Genomic DNA, 20,448 nt, shown 5'->3' on the forward strand with positions numbered 1-20,448 from the left:
ATTGTGGCTGCACACAAACAAAACTGCACCTTTTCTTGAAATTTAATGAATGCTATAATTCCAGCGGAAGGAAGCAAAGCCAAATATGAATGAAGAACATTTTTAGCCTGTGGCTAAACTTTCAAAAAATGACTTATCTTCAGTCAGCAGAGGTGTAAACAAAGCAAAATGTCCAGCACGGTTGGAACACAACTTAACACAAGCTAACAAGGCTGATGTGCTTTAAGTAGTTTTGGGGAGCTGCTGCTCTGAAGCAAACATTTAGATCAAAACAGGCAGCATTAGCAGTTTTAACTGTAGGGCAGCCAACACTCTTCATCAGACAACAAAAAACCACAGAAAAGACCTTTAGTTGAACAGGTAGAGCCGTGGCTCCTCAGGGTGAGAACTGGGATTGTGATGAGATAGTGTAGTTGCTTTCAAATAGTTTTGTGCAGTGCAAAACAATGCTGGTGTTTATAGCGCTGAGAATGCAGAGTTTGGTTAGAATAAATAAGCTCTTCTACTTTTCCTGAGATTCATGGTTTTCAATTATTGATTATTGTACCAACAGTGCCATTAATCATTTAAAGGTCAGTCACAATCTTCACCTTCACTAAAAAGAAAAAAAAATCTTGTTCAAATATATATTTATTTCCTTATTCCTTCATACAAACATCTTTTTTTTTCCAAAAAAATAAACTGTTGAAACAGATGAATCAATACAAGTGCACTGTCCCTGTAGCTGTGAACAGCGTCCACAAGGTAGTTAAAGAGTGGGTAAAGCTGTGTGATGATTGGATATAAAGCAACAGAAGGGGGTCCTCAAGGTTGACACACGGTAATAAAAACAAATAGTTGTCTCTCTTCCCACTCTGTATTGATCTCCAGCACCTGAGCTGTAAAGGAGCAAGCACTTTCAGTCAGGTAGAAGTACACTGGAGAGGTTTTGCTCCTGTGTGCAAAGATTCATTGGATTAGAAAGATAATTATGGGCAATTAAATTCTGACTTCATCCCCAAATGATTAGACTGCAGGTGCAGCGTCTGATGCAAATGTATCCATCATAACAAGTCACTTCATCTTGGTTTGAGGGTGCAAAATCTCACTTTTCTTAGAAAGAGAGAGGAAATTTGGCTGTGAGCAATTTTAACTTGCTTCCGATGCTAATCAACTTGTGGGAATTTTGTTTTGACCCTTGTGATCTGCTTTACTAATGCACTTGAGAATTAAACAAGTGTCACCTGCAAACCTCAGGGATTTCCCTCTCATTCTGGAGGGGGGAAAAAAGGAAAAAGATTCAGGATGAATTTAAACTCCCTCTTAAGATTCACTTTTGTTTGCAGTATGGCACATGCACCCAAGCCCACAGACAAAGCTCCTACTGGTTGACTGGAGGGATAAATGCTCCCCGACAACACACATGCTTCGTTATTAAGCATGAAAAGTGGACATTTGCAATTGAACATCTCCTTTAACCTAAAACTCTAGTCCTCATCCCAGAATCCACTATCAGTTGACAAAACGCTCCTCTTTGATTTCATGTGTTGCGTTCAGGTGGTTGGCCAGCTCTTGCATCACAGCATCTTTGCCAATCTGATCGTTCCTCCTCTTTTCCATGATCACGTCCTCCAGGCTCTGAAACTCCAGGACGTGACTCTTCTTCTCTGAAAACAGTAATTTTAACCTGTAAGGCTGCTTTCCTATCCTTATCTCCCCTCCGATTTTGAACTCCCGTTTTCCAAAGCGGCACCAGGCGGCAAAACACTCCGAGTTTCTCCAGTACAGCTCCCTGTCTCTCGACCCAACATGGTCCAGGGCGTTGCGCACGATCACCTCGGGCGGGAGCGCACGGTACCTGTAGAGGCCGTTCACTATCCTGCCTTTTTTGCCCAGGCTCACATCGGTCAGAAAGTTGTTCTTGATCTCAGCCCTGTGCAAGTGAACCACCTGGAAGTCCCCGACGTAAACAGCCCAGTGTGGATACTGTCCAGTGGCCACAAACTCCAGCAGGTCTCCTGGTCTGCACTTGTTCAGGAGACTTTCCGCAGAGTGCGTCGCGGTTCCGCTGGTTCTCTCGTACACGCACTCCTCTCGGTAGTAAATCGCGCACTCCAGCTCGTCCTGGGGGTCGAAAGGCTTCTCCTCATGGTTCACCGCGCGGTTGACCGATGAAAAGTGGTCCAAACGGTCGTCCTGGTCGTCATCGTCGCCGTCGTCGTTGGAGAAAATGTAAGAGACGCCGATCCGCGGTCCGTCGTCGTCCGGATCGAACCCATTTGGGTCCGACGTTGGCACCTCTGCGTAATTTAAATGCGTTAGTTTCTCCACCTGGTTCCCCATAAAGGTTAAAAGGTGGATGAAAGGGGGGATAAAGCTGAGCACACAAACAGGATCCACCTGTTCTTGGCGCACTCACTTCACCGGGGGAGGAGAGACGGAAGGCGCCGGGCTGTGCGGTGTCTTAACTAAATCCAAAGCGGTAAACACGGGCACCAATAATCCATGTCCGGCTGTATCTATCCTCCAGAAGAACACCAACTGCGCCCACCTGTACACAAACAAACAGGACAGAAGCTTAAACAAGGACTTCAGCGCACATTAGACACCCATCTGCAAGTCAAACTATTAGGCGTAGTTTACATTCCCAACAGGTGTGACCCGACACACCTGTTGGTTCACAGTTTCCACGATCCTCTCCAATAGAAGTACAGCTGTCTCTACTTCACGTACCACACAACCTACACTTCTGCTGTCATGTTAGTCTTTCTCAGAATCAGCCCGGCTCTTTTCCTTCAGGTCAGTCCACAGTAAAAAATTAAATAAAATAAATAAACTCTGTGGACAGCAGACGGACTCACCTGCAGTTCGGCTCCCGACAGCAGCTCTTCCTCACACGCTCCTGCTGTCACATCGGTGAAATAAACAGTGTCAGACCCGCGCTGTCTGCGAGGTAGGCTGGTGCGTGGTTGGCTCGGCTCTACAGACCGTCTGTAGTATGAAGCGCAGAGGTTGTTGCAGCGAAACTCAGCCAGGATCTAGTGACTGCTGGGAGGTGTTGTCTTTTAAAGCGATAGTGCGCCGTTTGGCCTCATTTACATATCCTGTCTCCACTTTACTTCCAATGAGTAGAAAAACATCTAGGTGAGATGTTTCCACTGCTGTTTGATTTGCATTAGAGACTATTTTAAGAGGTTTGTTTCATTATTTTTAGGTATTAGTTCAGCTAAAACATACTTAAATTAAATCAATACAGTTTTGTGCATTTTAAATGTTGAATAAACATAATAATGTGGAGATATGGAATGTTATAGGGATACTTTTTCTTTTCTTTAAACACATAAATATAGCCTAATATAAAGGTCACTGACCACACACACATCTAAGTCCATATGTGGTCAATACAGTGGTTTTTCAAATGGGGGGAATGCTCCCAAAAGGTCAAATACATACAGCACAGAGCACACAGTAAATCTAGATTATACATCCATATATACATATACATATTGGAATTAACAGAAGCTGTTTTCATGCAATTCTACAAAAGGGGTGTAACGGTTTGTTGGGGGAAATTATAAAAACATCACAGCTTTCAGGAACAGAGAGCAGCAGACAAGTACTGTAAAAAGGAAAGAAAGAAAAGAGTGTAGTTGGTGGTGAGGAGAGATGCATTTATGCAGGCTTTTTGCAGCCCTTACTCATGAAATTCTGTAATCTTCTTGTAATCAACACTGTATAATTAGTTTTAGACACAGAATATGTGTAAAATCCTTTCACTTTTACTTTAGGGTAAATGACAGTAACTAACTGTGCACAACTGCTCAATGAACCGGTCAATTATTTCATCATATCCATACTCAGAAAGTTGTGTGCTATGATGAAATGAGGTTTAAAAGTGAAATCTGATTATAAAGTAAAATCTCTTTGGCAATTTACATTATCCCTGTACTGTATGTAGGGACTCGTGATGTAATTTGAAGATTAGGATCATAAATGCTTAACTATGGTTTTCTTCATCCTCTCAAGCACAAATGACCCTACAAAACTTGGTTTATTTGATCAAATCAAATGTTGTGCAAAACTGAAGGCATACATTATTATTCAGTTAGTGTCCCATTGAAGTTGAGGTTGCGTCATTGTAAACAACCGGACGTAACTTTACACAATCAAATCAAAACTGACTTGAGTTATACAGTTCATTCTGTATATTAACTTTGCACTGGATTGTGCCTTCAAATCTCTTGAGCTATACAGATCTACACATCACTAATGGCAGCTGGGATATCAAAAAAAGTGATGGAAAGTGTCTCTGAAATGCACTAAATAGTTTTTCACGGTAGAGATGTGGATTTGCAAGCACAGGTGTTATAATAACACTAACAATGGTGCTGTTCCACACTGTAAACTGTGACAGTGTGACAGCATGAACAATACTAGGACCCTTCATTATTTACGTCTGCTTTTCTTACTGTGACATGTCAAAATGTTAGTGAGTTACATGAAGTATTTTTTTGTTTGTGCACAATTCACAGTACTGTCTTTAAAGTTGCAGTCTTAAACAACTTAACTATGGTTTAAAGGAAATCCATGACAGCTCTATATGAAAGGGTGTCAACAGCACAAGGAACCAGACTGGTCTCTTTTTTTTGATGGGAGTGTCAAACTGCTATTACCATCAAAAAGCAGCAGGAGACAAGCATGACACCTGGATCAATCCAGAATTTTGTAGCACCGGCCTCCTTCCTTTCCATCCAGCTTTGGCACTGCCCCGGCCAGGACTGCTGCACCAGGAAGTGAGACTGTTCATTTGCAGTCAAAGGTAAAATCTTCCTTGGACAAACCAGATATTGAGGCTTACAGTGTCTCAGGCAGCCATTACACCTACTTCTCGGAGCTTGTGAACAGATTAATGTGAATTCCAGATCAAACATAACCAGAAGAAAGCAAACATCTATGGGGAATTGATTCGGTTATTTTTTTTTTTTCTCAGCCCTGCATGTCTGTACGATATTGTGATTGAATTTCTGCGGCTATTTGAAGCTCTGCATCCATCCAAAGAAACAGCTTTAATGGCTCTGCCTGTGATACGGTGAATGCAATGCTGTTGCGTTTGTGTGCACACTTTCCACAAATTGAACTATTGTTGGGAAATTACCTGTAACTTAACATGTTGTGCATTAAACAAGATTAGATGTGCAGAATGGCAATTCAAAACGAAACAGAGTGGAGAAATGAATGAGTCAACATCAGCTAGATCATTTGTTGCCACTTAAATATCTTCATTGGTGAAATGCTCTTAGTGCTGTGACGCACTGTTTGGACGGAAAGAGCAATTAGAGATTTTCACAAATGCCTGATGCAAGGTTATTAAAAGATTAGCTTCACCTAGCTTCATTTCAGCATGCCTTTGTTTGTTTCTCTTTGGAACAAAGACCCTTCTCAAGGAGCGAAAAACAGGCAGGAAGGGAGAGATTTAATCACAAAAGTGCATTCCTCTTTAAAGGAATGGCTTGTTTATTCACGTAACTGTTTTAGAGGAAATTCTTTTGCTATCTGCAGTATCTTACTTCAGTTCTCTGCAGAAACTGTCTCGTTTTTAAAATGGAGGCTCACAGGTCCCAGAAAGATTTCAACATTTCAAATATTTATCTTCAGATTGTCTGTAAAGAACATTATATATATATATATATATGCTCACTAGCCTGAAGCCTAAAACGAGCAGTTCCTGGATTTATGCAGTGTGCCAGTACAACTGTAGTAATAATCCTACAGCATACCTGGAGTTTATAATCCAGAGATGAAAAGTTCATTCTTCTGTTCTGGCTCTGCAGACTACATGATGTCCTCCTGCAGACACTGCTCTCTTGTGGTTTTGTCAACTTACTGCATCATGTAGACCGCAGCAACCTATTTGAGAAATGACTTACCCACAATCCTAATTGAAGGTACAGGTTTGGGTGGTTTTAATTTATGAAAAGGTCTGCAGCTTTTATTTACATTCCAACAAGACTGGAGTTAAAGAAAATGCTCCAGCTGAAACACAAACAATTCATCATTTTTAAATTCTAATTTAACTGGATGCCAGAGTTTTCCTGAGGTACAAATCGCATAAAATAAAAAAATAAAAAGCAAACATAGGTTAACAATTCGAGCACTGATGAAAACAATATTCCTTTGCTGATATACAAATAATGACCAAGGCATCGGTTTTATGAGGAATGAGTCTGCCAACAAAAACATTATATATTACGTCCGGTTGGCCTGTCTCTTATGGGCCTGGATCTTTCTCCTCAGCATCTGGTCAGGAATCAGGTCTGACTCTTTCACATCTGTGTTCCCACAGCCTACCACAGGACAGCTAGAGGGCAGAGGAAGAGAGGGAAACTTAAAGGGTATCAAAAAAAAAAATGCGTTTAAAGCAAATCTTTGCATTGATACTCTTTAAGACAAGTACAACAGCATTTTTCTTACACTGATTTAGAGTATGGAAAACCCTCTTGAGTATTACTGCTTTAATTGTGCATGTATGGTGTGTGCACAGTGACCACAGTCGGGACTCAACAATAGGCAAGTTTCTTTGACATCCACATAGACCGGCACTGGGATTTCATCAGTGTTCCTCTAGGGAGCAGCCACATTTAATTTCATTCCAACATCAAAGCAGTATAATAAAGAAAATGTGAATTAAAGCAGACTGCTGGTCCCACGCCCGCCCGTCGAGTTGTTTACTGCTGTAAAACCTGACTCAACTTCCTAACAGCCCTCCAAGGGAGAGTGTCTTACCGGCACTTCTTTTTCTGGCTGTGTTTTGTTTTGATCAGGTTTTGTATGGCTCCTTCATCATAGTGGTGGTTACACTTCTTATTCCTCACCGGGTTCACCATTTCCACCTTGAACGCAGACACACAGCGGTGTGTTATATAATGAAACACAATTTAGCTGCTAAAACATCAAATCAAACATCAAAACAAGATCAAAGTTCTTCATGTTTTGCTAATACTGAATTGCCAGAAATTAAGTAGCGATGTAATAAGATAGAAATGTTTTCAAATAAGAAAAAGCACTCAATGAAAGCATGAATTATGTAAAGTAAAGTAACCCATCATGAGGCTGGACTGGTCTACCTGTGTTAGTGGACAGGTGAAGTTGACTTGGCTCTGTGTAACAGCAATGTCCTCATCGAGCTCCTCCATGTTCTCTGCTGGATCTTGGTTAGCTGAAAGAACGACATACATACAGTGTTCGTCCAAATAACTATATAGCAGCAAACATGGCCGTTACGGACAAGCACACACCAAAAACAACATCTAACACACCCACTCGCAGATAAACCATCTCCCTTTTTTAACCCATGTATAAAGTTAATCTATTGCTACAACAATCAAATAGTTGAAGGTCATCCTGTGCTTAAGGTATTAAAAAAAAAAAACTCTACATAACGCCTCCTTAAACTCTTCCAGGCGATGATGAGCCCACCTAAAGAGTTCCAGATCTTAATTTCAGCCTTTAAGAGAGTAAAATCTACGCTTCAAGTATCCCTATTGGAGCATGAGGAGCTCATTCAGTGGAGAATAATGATGCCTGATGGGATAAGCCTTCACAGTATATGAAATTATCTCAAATAATCACTTGAGTTCACAAGGTTCACACCTCAAAATACGTTTTCTCACACAATGGAACTTTTGGGAGTGAGTCAGATTGGGAAAATAACCTTGGTGCAATGGCAGTTTCACTTACAATTATCTGTGAGTGGCTACCTTTTTAATAAGGGGTGTAATAAGGACAACACTTTAAAAGCAGAAAACAAAACAGCTACAGGGTGGCCGCCATAATTATTCAACAGTAAACTCTGATGTGCTTGTTTGAAATATAGCTAATTATCCTCCAAAAAAAGGATGCATCCCAAGATCAGTGCATGAATTCAAACCATTTCCCACACTGTCTGTGCACAGGCATTACCTTGGTTGAGAGAGTTATTGATGGTGTCCTTGAAGGCCACTACTTTCTGGTGATTCTGCAGCTCAGCGTCAGAGATTCTGGATATTTTCTCTGTGAACTGCTCCTTCACTCTTGCAGAGAGACTGAACATGGCCTCTGGCTGCTGTGTAGTAACCTACAGTAAATGAAGTAGGTTATTTCCCTCTACTGCTACCATTAGAGTCAACTGCTTTCCCCGACATTTAAACTTTTGACTTGGCACTCCGGTAAAATCGGGTTGCTCTCACCTCTCCTGTGACTTGTTGCACAACGTCAACAAAGTAGTTGATCTCTCTGTCCAGCTTGGCACACTCCACAATCATAGCCTCCATCTCTTTGATGCCAGGGTTCACATCTTTATCTGTAACACAGCAGCACACACAGTGATGGGGAAAGTAGTCAGATACTCCATTACATGTGAAAGCATTCAAAATCTTGCTTGTGTAAAATAAAAACTGAAATTTTAGCAACAAATGTATCAAAAGTACTGACACAGACCGACCTTTGCAAGCATAATATTAGCTTGATGGATCATTATCATTGATGCAGCTGTAGTTAATGTTGTAGTTGTTTCAGGTGGAGCTTATTTGAACTACTTTTTATACTGCTGGGTCGTTTAATCTATACCAATGCATCATATTCTATAAATATCATTGAGTTAGTTTGATAAAGATAAATTATAGCTATAGCTGCCATATAAAGGTAAGTTAGTGGTGTACAGAGTGCAATAATCCCCCTGTGGTGTATTAAAGTATAGATAGTAACGTTAAGTATACTTAATGTCAGCTAATATACTTGTTTACTTCCCAGCACGTGGAAAACACTTCAGAACCAGGAATTCTGGGAATATCCCGAGTTATTATGTAAGTGAGAAGTTAAATGAGACCCAAAGACTAAAGCAGGGTTTGAAGGAAACCAGTACAACCAGTGAGAGCATTAAACACACTGGGAGCTTGTGATATTTACCCTGCGCTTCCGCCAGGTCCATAGCCACATCTGTCACTATATCCATTCCCGTCCCGATGTCTGCCTGACACAACCTCAGGCTGGACAGTGTCCCGTGAACGGCGCTAAGAGACATGACTATAGATATCGTTGACCCTGTGAGAGCCCACACACAACAAACAAACACAACCTCAACTTCAGCGAACCGACGCTACGTTAACGGTAGCCTAGCTTGCTGACGTTACCTGCTATAGGTTGGTTAGTTTAGTGAAGTTAGTTAACCGACGTGCTGCTGTGTGGATATGAAGTAGCAGTGTCTACATCGGTGTCTGTTTTTGCTAATGCTTTTAAGAAGTTAACAGCAATAAGTAAAGTAAGCAAATCACGCGCGAAAAATAAGTACAACTATGGATATGGCTGCGGTTTGACTTCCGGGTGTTTTTCAAAGTAAAAGCCTTGACCAGAAGAGACAACTATTAACTGAAGGGAAACAAAACAACATGTTATGAACAATCATTTTTATTAATGAAATTCATTAGGCAATGGCACAAAATGACAATATACAAAGTTGGCAAGTTAACTCATAGGCAATTTAATTTTATTATCTATGTACAATCTATTATTAGTGCATTAAGACATTAATGGTCAATGAAATGTGTAAGTAAACTATTCAATAGGCTTTTTTCATGAAAGACACTGAAGCGCAGCTTTAAATCATAAAATGAATGAAGGCAAAACTCCATTTAGCCGCTTCGCGTCCAGGGTCCTGGAATTGTGGATCCTAGATTACTGTCACACACTGACATGGCTTACTGGAACAGTTGAAATAAACAAAGCAAGCACCTGTCCTTCTCCCAATATAACAAGATAAAATGTCTGCAGTGAAAAAAGCCTAACAAAAGTATAATTTTCTAATGCTTTATCCAGATCTTCACAGTATTGTTCTGAACTCGTCAAAAATGAAACTGGGCACATGGGCTTCAGCCACCTTGAAAATACAGAGAAAAAAAAGAGAAATACAAGTTAGTATCCCACATTACATACAGTAAAATGCAAGACATAGTGCTTAAAAATATCTATAGTTGTGTCTCATTCAGGCCATGGTGCTGTATGGTTAACTATTTCTTACAGCAGAAAGGTATTACATCTGTATAAGAATACAGCAACTAAACATATTAGGGTAGAATCATTAGAAATCAAAGCTCCGGTCCATGTAAATTGTTGTCATTTGCCACATTTTTGACAAGTTTTTACATTATAAGCAGCTTACTAAGATCAAAGTTGTCCTACCTTGCGTGACAGTTTTGTGAACCTCACATAGTCCTCTAGGAACATCAGAGCCCCCACCACATCAGAAGGCATGTCAGGGATCTTCTGACTACGATGGGATCAAATGAGTTGATAAAGCCATAACAGGATCAGATCAACCAAACAATACGGGAAACAATATCTATACTAAAAACTACATAAAAGAAAGTGGTACTACCACTACTGGTACTATTGCAGTCAAGTAAGTAGTCAAGTCTCATTTGTTACCTTGTGCACTGCTCCATGATAGAGCGGATGAACTGACCAATGAGAGCCATGAACTGGTGTGTGTATCTGGAGTGGAACTGCTTGAGCAGGGTGAGCAGGCCGAGCACTAGAGGAGGCCAGTCAACTGGGTCTGTGGCTTTCCTGCACGTCATTCCTGGAAAAACACAAGACATCAGCTGTGTGGTTACTTACATGTGGATGCAGCCTTACATATCAGTAAGTCTGGTATACTTACGGAATACCAAGAATCTGTTGTGGTCACATCAGTTAAACCATCGTGATCCAAAAAGTGACTTCCTACAAATGATTACTTTTATGTGTCATGAATATGTACGCTTTTAATTGTGTTCAAATTAAAAATTGTGAAGTGATACAAGCTCTATCCTTACACACAAAATTAATCACAGAGAGAGACCATTGTTGCCAACTTGGTGACTTTCTTTTCAGTTTTTCTCTCACTCTAATCTCTGGATTAGGGTGATCCTATAGCCTTTAAATATGCAAACAGTTTGTTTAACCTTCCCTCTCACTCTTTCGCTCCGGATGTCTGAATTAGGGCGTTCCTATAGCTTAGCCTATATGTAAACGGTTTGTGACTATTTGTCTAAATAACAATAAGTGTGTTTATGTAAATTTCCATCGCTGTGTTCCAGGTATCAGAAACAGATCTGAATTTACACTGCAGTTTTCAGTGACGCATTTATTGATGTAATATAGTTATAAATAAACAAGAAACACTAACTCAACTAATAACTAAAATAATTATGAAAACCGATTGTGGACAAACACCTAGAGTAATATCAATTTGCAGGAAACAACTTCCATGGCAGACCAGAGCACGTGAAGTGAAGCCAGTTGCAGAGACAAAGTTATTAAACTTTTTTATGATGGGATTTCATTAAATTCAGGACAGTTGTGGGAAAAAAGTTAATTTCATCAACAACAGTACAATGAGTGATGTAATATAGTAAACTGAAAACAACTTGCCTTGGTTTTTGCTGTACTGAACTTTAGGCAGCTGAGCAATAATAAACAGGAAGTTGATGATCGGGAAGTAAGGTAGGCGCTTTGTGGTGATGTAGATCTGTGACAACCATAAACGGAAGGGAAATGGTCAAAACATATTCTGCAATGTCTAAGCACATAGAACAAAAAAAACCAGAAAGTTTGTAAATATGACTTATTATTTGTCCAACATTATCTCCAGACCTTGTTGAGTGGATTGTGAATGCCGGCAGCCTCCAGGTGGGCAGTGATGTCATACAGAAGAGTGTTGTCCTCTTTAGGGTAGGGCAGGGATGGATCCTGGTAGTGAGCTTCAATGTCAGCCAGCAGAGACCTGGAAAGGTTGCAATAAGAGTTGAAACTAGCAAAATAAATGATAGTAATTAAATATGTATATACTGTATTACCTACATATGTCATGAGTCTAAAGGCAACATACAGCACCTATGAGTATCTCTTCATGATACAGAAATAAATACAATAAAATAAATACAAAATACAACAGATGTAAGTGGTACAGTATGCTTTGAGGTGGCGAGACTGGACTGACTTGTTCAGGTTTTCCAGGGCAGCAGCCAGGTGTTTGGAGTCAAACTTGCAGGAGTAGTTCAGCTCATTAGCAATCTGCTGTCTGAGAATCTGCATCTGACCCACCTACATCAAACGCAGTGTAACATAAGGATTAAAGATTTTAAACACAATTTGAGCTCACGTTTCATCTTCAAATAAAGCACGTTGCATGAACATCAAGTTATTATTATTTTCTATTCACAACATTAGAGAATGTCAAATACCTTCATGATGGCCTCCAGATATGCACCCCAGATCTTCTGAGTTTTGGCCACAGCATTAGCGTACACTTTGCTAGCATTAGCTGTTGCAGAAAAAACAAATAGATTTTTCACAAGGAATAAAAAGATCCTGTCAGGTTGTAAGAGTTCCTAAATAATTACCTACCCACAATGCCCTGGACTGGGTTGACAGCACCCAGCATGGCTTTAAAAACATCCACCACAGCTTTGTCCCTCAGGATGGTCTTCTGAATCATTGTCAGGAAGTTCTGATGGGAAAAACAGGTTGCTAACAGTGCAAATATATTCAGGTGTGCATACCAGATGCACTGAATAGACCATAAAAGCCCTTACAGACCTGGAAGCACTAATGTGTCACCTGTTTATTTCAGTAAGAGCCTGGTGGTAGCTTTGTTGCACAGCCTGAGACCCTTTTGTTCACTAATTACCTGAAGTTCCTTTACTATCATGAAGCAGAGCAGGCGGTCTAGTCCATTAAGGCCAAATGTACCCAGGGTGTTCTGGATCTCAGAGAACAGCCTGTTGTTGGTGACCTCCTGGTGGCTCTTTAGGTCGTACCAGGTGTTCAACTGGTCGATGTAGCACGTCACCCTGTAGAAAGGACCCATGTTTGTCAGGGAAGCTTCTAAATACTGCAAAATTCAGCATCTACAGATATGACCAAATTTCAAAGATTTCAATAACATACTTGGGATCAGTGATTCGTAGGATCTCTCTGCAGAGACGACCAATGAAGGTAGCAGACTCATCCACAGAGGGAAACTTTGGGATGGGGATGTGGGTGGACTGGTGCACACTCTGCCAGTCCTGGATCTGATTGGAAGCAAGGAAAGAACCAATCAATCAACTCCTGTGACTGACATAGGCAAACAACCAGAGCATCTTGTATTGATTAAAGAAGGATGAACTAATGTCAGTGCAATATTCAGGGATGTGATCAGAAACAGCAAAAATCACGCTACTGCGTTGAGCCAGACCTTTGCCCTGAGGAAGCTATTGCATTCCTGTTCCACATTGTAGTTGATGATGCGGGATACTTCCTCCTGCCAGATTTTAAGGCCATAAATGCTGACGTAGTCCTGGATGTACTCAAACGACCTGTAGAACCCATCCATGGTGGCCGCCATGTCCTTCAACTTGGGCATCAGCTCACTCAGCTAACATAGTGGAAGATTGTTGTTTAGTCTAATCTTTTCCTTTTTCACTACTGTTATCCTTGATCATATTTTTTTTCAAAGGCATTATATATAGTCAATAAAAAGATAAATTGTTTTTATCCTTAAATAATATAAATATAAAAATATGCAGCGATCAACACACAGCCGATCTGAAATCTGACCTTAGCCTTGGGGTTGAAGATCAGTCCCTTGTGCAGAGCATAAGCTACCCTCTTCACCAACTCCTTCCTGATGCCATCCTCCAGTAGTTGCTTAGGATCCACCTAAAACATTGCACTGTGTTAATAAAGTATAATCCACTAAAGGAAGGACGTTTTAATAGTCTATCATCATCATGTTAAAAGTAAAGGTAGAAAAGTCCAAATAACTGTTTCACATCATCTACCTTAATGATCCCAACTAGAGTGGTCTTCATCATCAGGATCCCCTCGGTGAAGATGGAGATGTCATGGGTGAGTTTAGCCACCTGTAATCATAGAAGCATGTTTAGGCAAATGACAGACAGAATCCAGGGAACATTAAATTAAATCAGGCCAATGACAAAGTATAATGATAAGCTAAGAATATTCTATTTCAGTTTTTATAAAAAGAGATGAATGCCAGCAGACGTCGTACTTGAACAGTATAAACAGATATGTGCCATGCTGTTTTGTTTTTAAGTTTAAAATTGAAAATAAAATCAAAAGTTAAACTCTAAAACACTCATATTTAATTCCAGGGCACTTGACTGCATTTCAAAATATGCAATTTCAATATCAGCCTGACAAGTTCTAATTAATGTAATTGAAGTAAGTCTTTGCCTGCACAATCTATTTCCATATTGAGCCTTTTTTTCTAATTTATATTTCACATCAAAAGCTGCTTGCGAGATTGAAAAACGTTCAGAAATGCCAGCCAGTATGATTGCCTCACACTTACACACAGCAGATGAGTCAACATCAAAACAGACCAACTTGAAGCCTCTCTTTCTGCTTTTGATTTCTTTTGATATCCATTTCATTACTTCAGTGACATTCAGAACAATACTCCAAAAGCTACATGCACATTACAAAGTGTGACTGTTTCAGAAACACAACAGTTGTTTTACTTCATAGCGAGCCCCGAGCTGGGAGTAGTCCTTTAGCTTGTCCTTATCTAGCCTTGTGGGCACCTCCATGATGTCATGGATCTGAAGCTTGATGATCTTGGCCAGAGAGGTGAACATGCTCTCTGGGATGATCTGCAGCACCTGGAAACAAGAAGATAAAATACTCAAACTGAGTACATGAATCTCATGTATGTTTGGTACACAATGCTGCAGATGAAATATCATGTGTACAGCTGGGAGGAGCAAATCCACTGGCATAAAGTAACACAGCATGTGGCTGATGAAACCAGAAGGTAATAGCATCTTAAGGTACACATCCACTAAGTAGCTGTTTTTGGAGAAATCTACCAAACAGATGGTTGTAGAGGCATTAATCACGACTGCAGCTGTTACTGAACCATAATTTACAGCATGCAGAGTTCATGTGTTAAAGTTGAGAAACCATTTTAAAACCGTGTTCATTGCCACAGGAAATGTCACAGAAAGTGTCCTCTCTGTTAAACACTTTTAGATACAGCAGCTTCTTTTGTAAGATCATTGGTGAAAACATGACATTACACAATGTACCTTTCTGACGTAAGCCACCAACTCTCCAGAGTAGAACTGTGAGACACTCAGCAGGTCGGCACTGTTGGCCTGGTTGATACGCAGCAACGGAAGGTCCAATGCAGATGCCAGCTGGTTACACACACACACACACACACAAAAGAATCAACATCACATTTAATAATTATTCCAATCAAGGCAGAGTTATCAGGGTTGCCACTCTTTTGTATCATAGGTGAATTTTGAGATGATGGGGTGCATAAAGTTCAAGTTCAGAGATTATAGTAGGCTGTATCCAAGCACTTTTCATTGCTCAGTAAATCCAAGAACTTTCAAGGTCTTGATTTTTTTATTTTTTTATTTCTATTACATTCCAGACCCATGGCAACTCTGAGTTACTGCAATAATTTATTGCTATTATTTCTTTATGTGTGAGCATGTGTGCATTTGTTTTGATAGTCCTCACCTTCAGAAATGTAGCTCTCAGTTTGGTAACCATGGACGGGTTGACTCTGATGCTCTCCTGCATTATTGATGTGAAGCTGCAGAGTAAGACAGAAAAAAACTGGAACTTCAAACTAGACAGTGGGTTAAATAAAACTCCAAAGACATTTCCCCAGATATTATAAAAGAAACTTCTTTTGAAGTTTACCTATACGATGTACAATAACTAGAGGATTAACATTTGATTAACGTAATATATAGTATCGTTACTGGCAAATTAACTGCATTCATTTCCACAAAACATAGGCAAATAATGTACTCCACAGAACATATTACACTCACGTTAGGTTACATAAAATGGACAGCAACATTTGTACCATGTGTCAGAGATGTAAAATGATAAAATGTAATCTCCTACATATGCTTTGGACATGCCCAGTTATGGAAGAATTTTGGAAACATAGTATTGCATTAACCTCGAAGACAATAGGATCTCAAATTTGGCAGGATCCAAAACTATGGATATTAGGAGACATGAGTTTTGTTGATGTAAACTTTTACAATAAGTATTTAATTTTACTCGCTAGCACTGCAGTGAAAAAAATGCAACATTTTGGGCCCCTTCATCAGCATTTTGCTCTCTTTGAAATGAGCAGATAAAGAGCAGAACAGACTCTGTCTCTGGCTGACCATGTGATCTGTCACTACCTGCATGGAGGCACTACTAAAGGGGGTTTCTAAGAGGAAATAATGACTACAATGGAATCACATATGCCAGAAAATCAGTTATTAATATGACATTTAACTGAACTGTGTAGCATCAAAGCTTTATGAAAGATTAATTTTCGCTTTATTCATGGTTACTTTACCATTTTCTTTTTTACTAGTGTTTTAATGGCTTTAATGATTATCAGTACCTGTCAATTATCTGCCATGCGTAGGACAAGTCTCCAACTATCTGCATGGTAATGAGGACTTCTTCTTTGATATTGATGGTGCGGATCATTTGGTGCAGGAACTTCCTGGTGTCAGCCAGGAACTGACAGACCTGCAGGTTAGACTCCAACTGGTGGAACTCCTGGACCTGAAAGCAAAGAGAAAATCTTTTTTATAGACACACATATCTGTACTGAAAACAACAACACTGCAAACACAAATCTGTCTCCAAGGATTGCAGGCAGTCGCCCATTTTCTTGATGTTTAAAAAACAATTCTCCATTGGCATTCATTAAATTTCTGGCTCATGAGGATAATTTGGTGCTGGCACAGAAGACTGTACCCATTGACTAGCTAATTGTGTAAACAGTTATCTGTGGCTATGTAAATAAACATAACCCAGTGTTTGCAGTTTTTGAAAATCATATTTGTTCCATTTCTTGTTTTACAATAGACCATGGCAGGATTGACAGGAGAAAATGAAGGTTTTACAATCCACTGAGGCAACAAGACATTTCTACAAAACAGCCTGATATGTCTCTATTCCTATGTATGTCATAGCAGTTAATTTTGTCTTTTTGTTTCACCACCGTTTCCATTCATTCATTCCTTTATTTGGTATATGTATTAAGCTAAGGCAAAGTACCTCTGCATCTGCAAAACAGTATAAAAATATTCAAATAATGTTATCAAATTTCAACTCTTAGGTCAAAAGACACCCATGAAAATTTAGCAAATCAAAAAATCAAGTGTTCTGGATCTGCGATCTGCACTTGCCCCATATTGCGATTTTGATAACATTTAAATGAAATCATCATTGTCTTGCTCACCTCAACAAGAGCCTGTATGAGCTGAACTGTCTTCCTCCCAGCAGCTGTGGAGTCCTCATAGTTCAAAGACTCAATCTGCTTTGAGATTTCTCTGAACCAGGCCTGTAAGTTCTCTGTGAGGAGCAATAGAGGTGTTGTAGTACAAGTGGAGAGATAATGTTATCAAAGCAGTGGTTAAGAAAAATGGGTCTCGCTACTGGAGCTATAGTCACAGTAACAGAAGTAAGAATGACTGATGTAATTGTAATTTGCCTCCCCCTGCATGTGTGTCCTTGATGCGTTTTTCCCTTGCCTCACCACTTTTCTCTGAACCGCTCCAAGCTTAAAACTCATTAAATCATTTGTGTTGACACTGAAATAATCCCTGGCATTCAAAGCATGAAACACTGCATGGCTGGGGCTCCTTTTAGTCAGTACCAGTTCTTTACTGTGTGTGTAATCCTTCACCTTTTCCACCCCAACAGCGTAACTCACCATTTTTCTCCACCCTGGTAAGAGGTTTGACGCCAGAGAAGACTTCGGCCAGCTCAGTCATTCTCTCTGATCCCTCCTTCTTATAGCTCTCCCATTTGATCTGCTTCTCTGACAACATCTGCTTGAACATCTGGAAGAGGGACAGCACAGATGCGGAGTCGATGAGGAAGCATTAGTCAGATGAGATGTGTAATGAGAACATTAAATTTGTGTCCTCTCCTAGTGATAGAGTGGCTGGCCATATGCTGTCTCACTACCTGCTAATAGACGACAGAGGGGACACACCTAACGAGTAACACAGTTGGCTGGATCGCTTTAGAATTATTCTAGCATTCATTTTACACTTTCACTCTGTCTACAAAAGAGATAAGTCCAGTATGTTGCTTGTTTTTGTCCATATTTTCCCAGTCATCACTCACATTATCAAGTATTGAAGAGAGACTCTCACCTCTTTGAGTGTGAACTCAAACTGAGCAGTGTCTAGCAAGAGCTGGAACAGGATCTTACGGTTGTACTTGGAGTCGTTGAGCACTTGCTCTTTGATCTGACGCAGTCGCTTGTTGTTCGGATCATAGGCTGTAAGAAAATCACTAATTTGAGTAAACAAAAATTAAAAACTTAGTTTTATTTACATCATATAAAGGTAAAGTCATGAATTTGGAAGTGTGGGGCTCCTTAGAGAAAAAAAAAACATCACAAGAGAGACATTATCTGTTCTTCTCCAAGCTACACTGTGGCCTTAAAAGAAAAACCTGCCCAATATCCTCACCTGACTCTGCAGAGTGCAGCATCAGCCAGCGGATAGCAACATTGCAGTCTCTCAGACAGTTGAGTAGTTTGGGAATGTTGTCCAGGATGATCTCCTCTCTGAGGAATCCTTCCTTCAGCAGCTGCTGCACCTGAGGCCTCAGGCTCTCCATGCCAGCTGCATATCGAGTGGCCTAAATACACAGTGACCATGGTGGTTGGGAGGGATATGGTTAAAAGTATCTTTCATCTTGGAAAATAATTTATTCATTTATTCGCTCCAGCTAGTGGCCATTAGGAAACAAGGGAATGTTTGCAGATGACACACTAACAAGGGATTGTTCAGTTGTCTCCTCCTGCTGTGGAGTGCAGAATTCTTCTGAATATAACTCATGTGCATCTTTGTTACCCTTACTTTAATTTGAGCTCATGTTCACTCACCATCTTTTTAACAAACTTTTCAGAACAACTTTGAAGTTGAAATGTCTTTCTAAAGTCACTGATTTGATTAATGCCCCGTGTGTCAATTAGATTCTGCGCAGTCACATTGGATGACTTACAAATTCTGCAGACACAGTTATCAGTATCTGCATACAATAGCGTGCCACACTGAAGAACTGTAAATTGACAACGCTGGAGGCTGTGTGACATTGAAGCCAATTCAAAATGTATAATACCTGCTCTTTGATGTTAGCAGAGTCCAGAGTGTAGTTGAGAGCAGTCTTGGCAGCTTTGTATGGTTCCCAGGCCTCCACCAGGTTTACTGTGATCCCCATGTAGATACTGATAACCTGCAGACAGACAACACAATCACTTCAGTACAACATTCATAATAAAAAAAACGGAGACAAAGCAAGATAAAGTGCATGCCATAACATTTCATGAGTTGTTTACATTCATTTCTTATCTACCGGCGTGACACTATCAATGCAGATTAATCGTACAGGACGTCCAATGAACTATCGTAATGTATAACACATGTCTTACCCAGTTGTCAGGGAAGTACTTGTCCACTATCTCCCTCATCTTGGCCTGCTGGGTGTGCAGTATAGAGGGGCTGAAGTAGAGGCAGACATACAGCATGGCTGCCTGGTTAGCCAGCGCTGTGCTACGATGCTCTGGTAGAGGGTACGCAGACACCTGGTGGACAGGAAGAGAAATGTGATTTTTGGTCCAGGCCGTGAGAGTTGACACAATCTATACCCACTCAAGTTGTAACAGCCTCATAAAAGCTCTCACAAAGAGCTCATTTTGGTTTATTAAAAGTTCAAATTTATGTTTAATCAAATGTTTCGTACTTGGTTGTATATGTCGTCGGAGCGCAGCCTCCCAATGACCATGCTAATAAAAGGGGTACTAATGGGAACTCTGTGGAAGTAGCTCTCAGGGTAGTTGGCTGGTCGTTTGGCTCCAGGCTGACTGGAGTAACCGGTACTGCGCAGGAGCTTGCAGATGTCATCCAGGTTGGAGTCGGCTGATGAACGGGCAGCACTGAAGGGAAATGGGAAACGATTTCAAGACTGAGGCAAGTGATGAAAAAAAGTCAGGTGTCACTTCTTGGGATTAACACTGGAAAAGCATATTTTGCTATTAGAAGAATCATGCTATAAAGGATTAAAATGATCAATTCGGCATGTGTATCCTTAATGCATGTGTGCATTTCTCTGGCATTACAGATAACACACATCTACTGATTAACAAGATGTTCGTATGTCATTCAAATACAAACATGCTGGCATTATATTTGTAAATAAATTCATATTTTAATGTAACATAACGACTGAAGGGCATAATGAGAGATAACACCAAATATAAGGGTCATTCTCAAATATTTTAAACGAATGCACGTATGAGTAAAGTGACTCATATTTGCTGTGAGCAAGCTCAATGGCTAACAAGTGAACTGAGCATATTGAGCGTGTGAGTCAGTGAGAGAATGTGTGTGTGTGTGT

General features: G+C 40.2%; 3 protein-coding genes across 3 annotated transcripts in view; all 3 read right to left on the reverse strand.

The window, feature by feature from the left end:
* Positions 1 to 612: 612 nt before the first annotated feature.
* lratd2b (LRAT domain containing 2b) lies at positions 613 to 3,023 on the reverse strand. Its single transcript, XM_035672803.1, has 2 exons — positions 2,841 to 3,023; positions 613 to 2,530 (listed from the first exon to the last, which is right to left on the reverse strand). The coding sequence occupies exon 2, from the start codon at positions 2,320 to 2,322 to the stop codon at positions 1,492 to 1,494; it is 831 nt and encodes a 276-aa protein (XP_035528696.1). The 5' UTR covers positions 2,323 to 2,530; positions 2,841 to 3,023; the 3' UTR covers positions 613 to 1,491.
* Positions 3,024 to 5,918: 2,895 nt separating this feature from the next.
* On the reverse strand, positions 5,919 to 9,313 carry nsmce2 (NSE2 (MMS21) homolog, SMC5-SMC6 complex SUMO ligase). The gene is made up of 7 exons (XM_035672739.1): positions 9,147 to 9,313; positions 8,923 to 9,057; positions 8,205 to 8,317; positions 7,939 to 8,092; positions 7,104 to 7,195; positions 6,763 to 6,869; positions 5,919 to 6,337 (listed from the first exon to the last, which is right to left on the reverse strand). Exons 2-7 carry the CDS (start codon positions 9,035 to 9,037, stop codon positions 6,226 to 6,228), a joined length of 693 nt encoding a protein of 230 aa, XP_035528632.1. The 5' UTR covers positions 9,038 to 9,057; positions 9,147 to 9,313; the 3' UTR covers positions 5,919 to 6,225.
* A 91-nt stretch (positions 9,314 to 9,404) lies between these two features.
* washc5 (WASH complex subunit 5) overlaps positions 9,405 to 20,448 on the reverse strand; it is a 13,108-nt gene continuing 2,064 nt past the window's right edge. Inside the window, exons 6-29 of the mRNA XM_035672737.1 lie at positions 19,795 to 19,987; positions 19,484 to 19,636; positions 19,174 to 19,287; positions 18,519 to 18,690; positions 18,198 to 18,325; positions 17,750 to 17,879; positions 17,276 to 17,388; positions 16,427 to 16,593; positions 15,532 to 15,607; positions 15,087 to 15,197; positions 14,520 to 14,660; positions 13,818 to 13,898; positions 13,594 to 13,695; positions 13,232 to 13,411; positions 12,943 to 13,067; positions 12,683 to 12,845; positions 12,400 to 12,502; positions 12,237 to 12,316; positions 11,993 to 12,096; positions 11,647 to 11,776; positions 11,425 to 11,521; positions 10,438 to 10,591; positions 10,192 to 10,279; positions 9,405 to 9,889 (exon numbers count right to left, since the gene is read on the reverse strand). Coding sequence (XP_035528630.1) covers positions 9,833 to 9,889; positions 10,192 to 10,279; positions 10,438 to 10,591; positions 11,425 to 11,521; positions 11,647 to 11,776; positions 11,993 to 12,096; positions 12,237 to 12,316; positions 12,400 to 12,502; positions 12,683 to 12,845; positions 12,943 to 13,067; positions 13,232 to 13,411; positions 13,594 to 13,695; positions 13,818 to 13,898; positions 14,520 to 14,660; positions 15,087 to 15,197; positions 15,532 to 15,607; positions 16,427 to 16,593; positions 17,276 to 17,388; positions 17,750 to 17,879; positions 18,198 to 18,325; positions 18,519 to 18,690; positions 19,174 to 19,287; positions 19,484 to 19,636; positions 19,795 to 19,987 — 2,962 coding nt within the window. The 3' untranslated portion in view covers positions 9,405 to 9,832. The remainder of the gene's footprint in view (positions 9,890 to 10,191; positions 10,280 to 10,437; positions 10,592 to 11,424; positions 11,522 to 11,646; positions 11,777 to 11,992; positions 12,097 to 12,236; positions 12,317 to 12,399; positions 12,503 to 12,682; positions 12,846 to 12,942; positions 13,068 to 13,231; positions 13,412 to 13,593; positions 13,696 to 13,817; positions 13,899 to 14,519; positions 14,661 to 15,086; positions 15,198 to 15,531; positions 15,608 to 16,426; positions 16,594 to 17,275; positions 17,389 to 17,749; positions 17,880 to 18,197; positions 18,326 to 18,518; positions 18,691 to 19,173; positions 19,288 to 19,483; positions 19,637 to 19,794; positions 19,988 to 20,448) is intronic.

The sequence above is a fragment of the Morone saxatilis genome, unplaced genomic scaffold (genome assembly GCF_004916995.1).
Source record: "Morone saxatilis isolate NCDOM2014 unplaced genomic scaffold, NCSU_SB_2.0 Contig24, whole genome shotgun sequence".
Classification (NCBI taxonomy): domain Eukaryota; kingdom Metazoa; phylum Chordata; class Actinopteri; family Moronidae; genus Morone; species Morone saxatilis.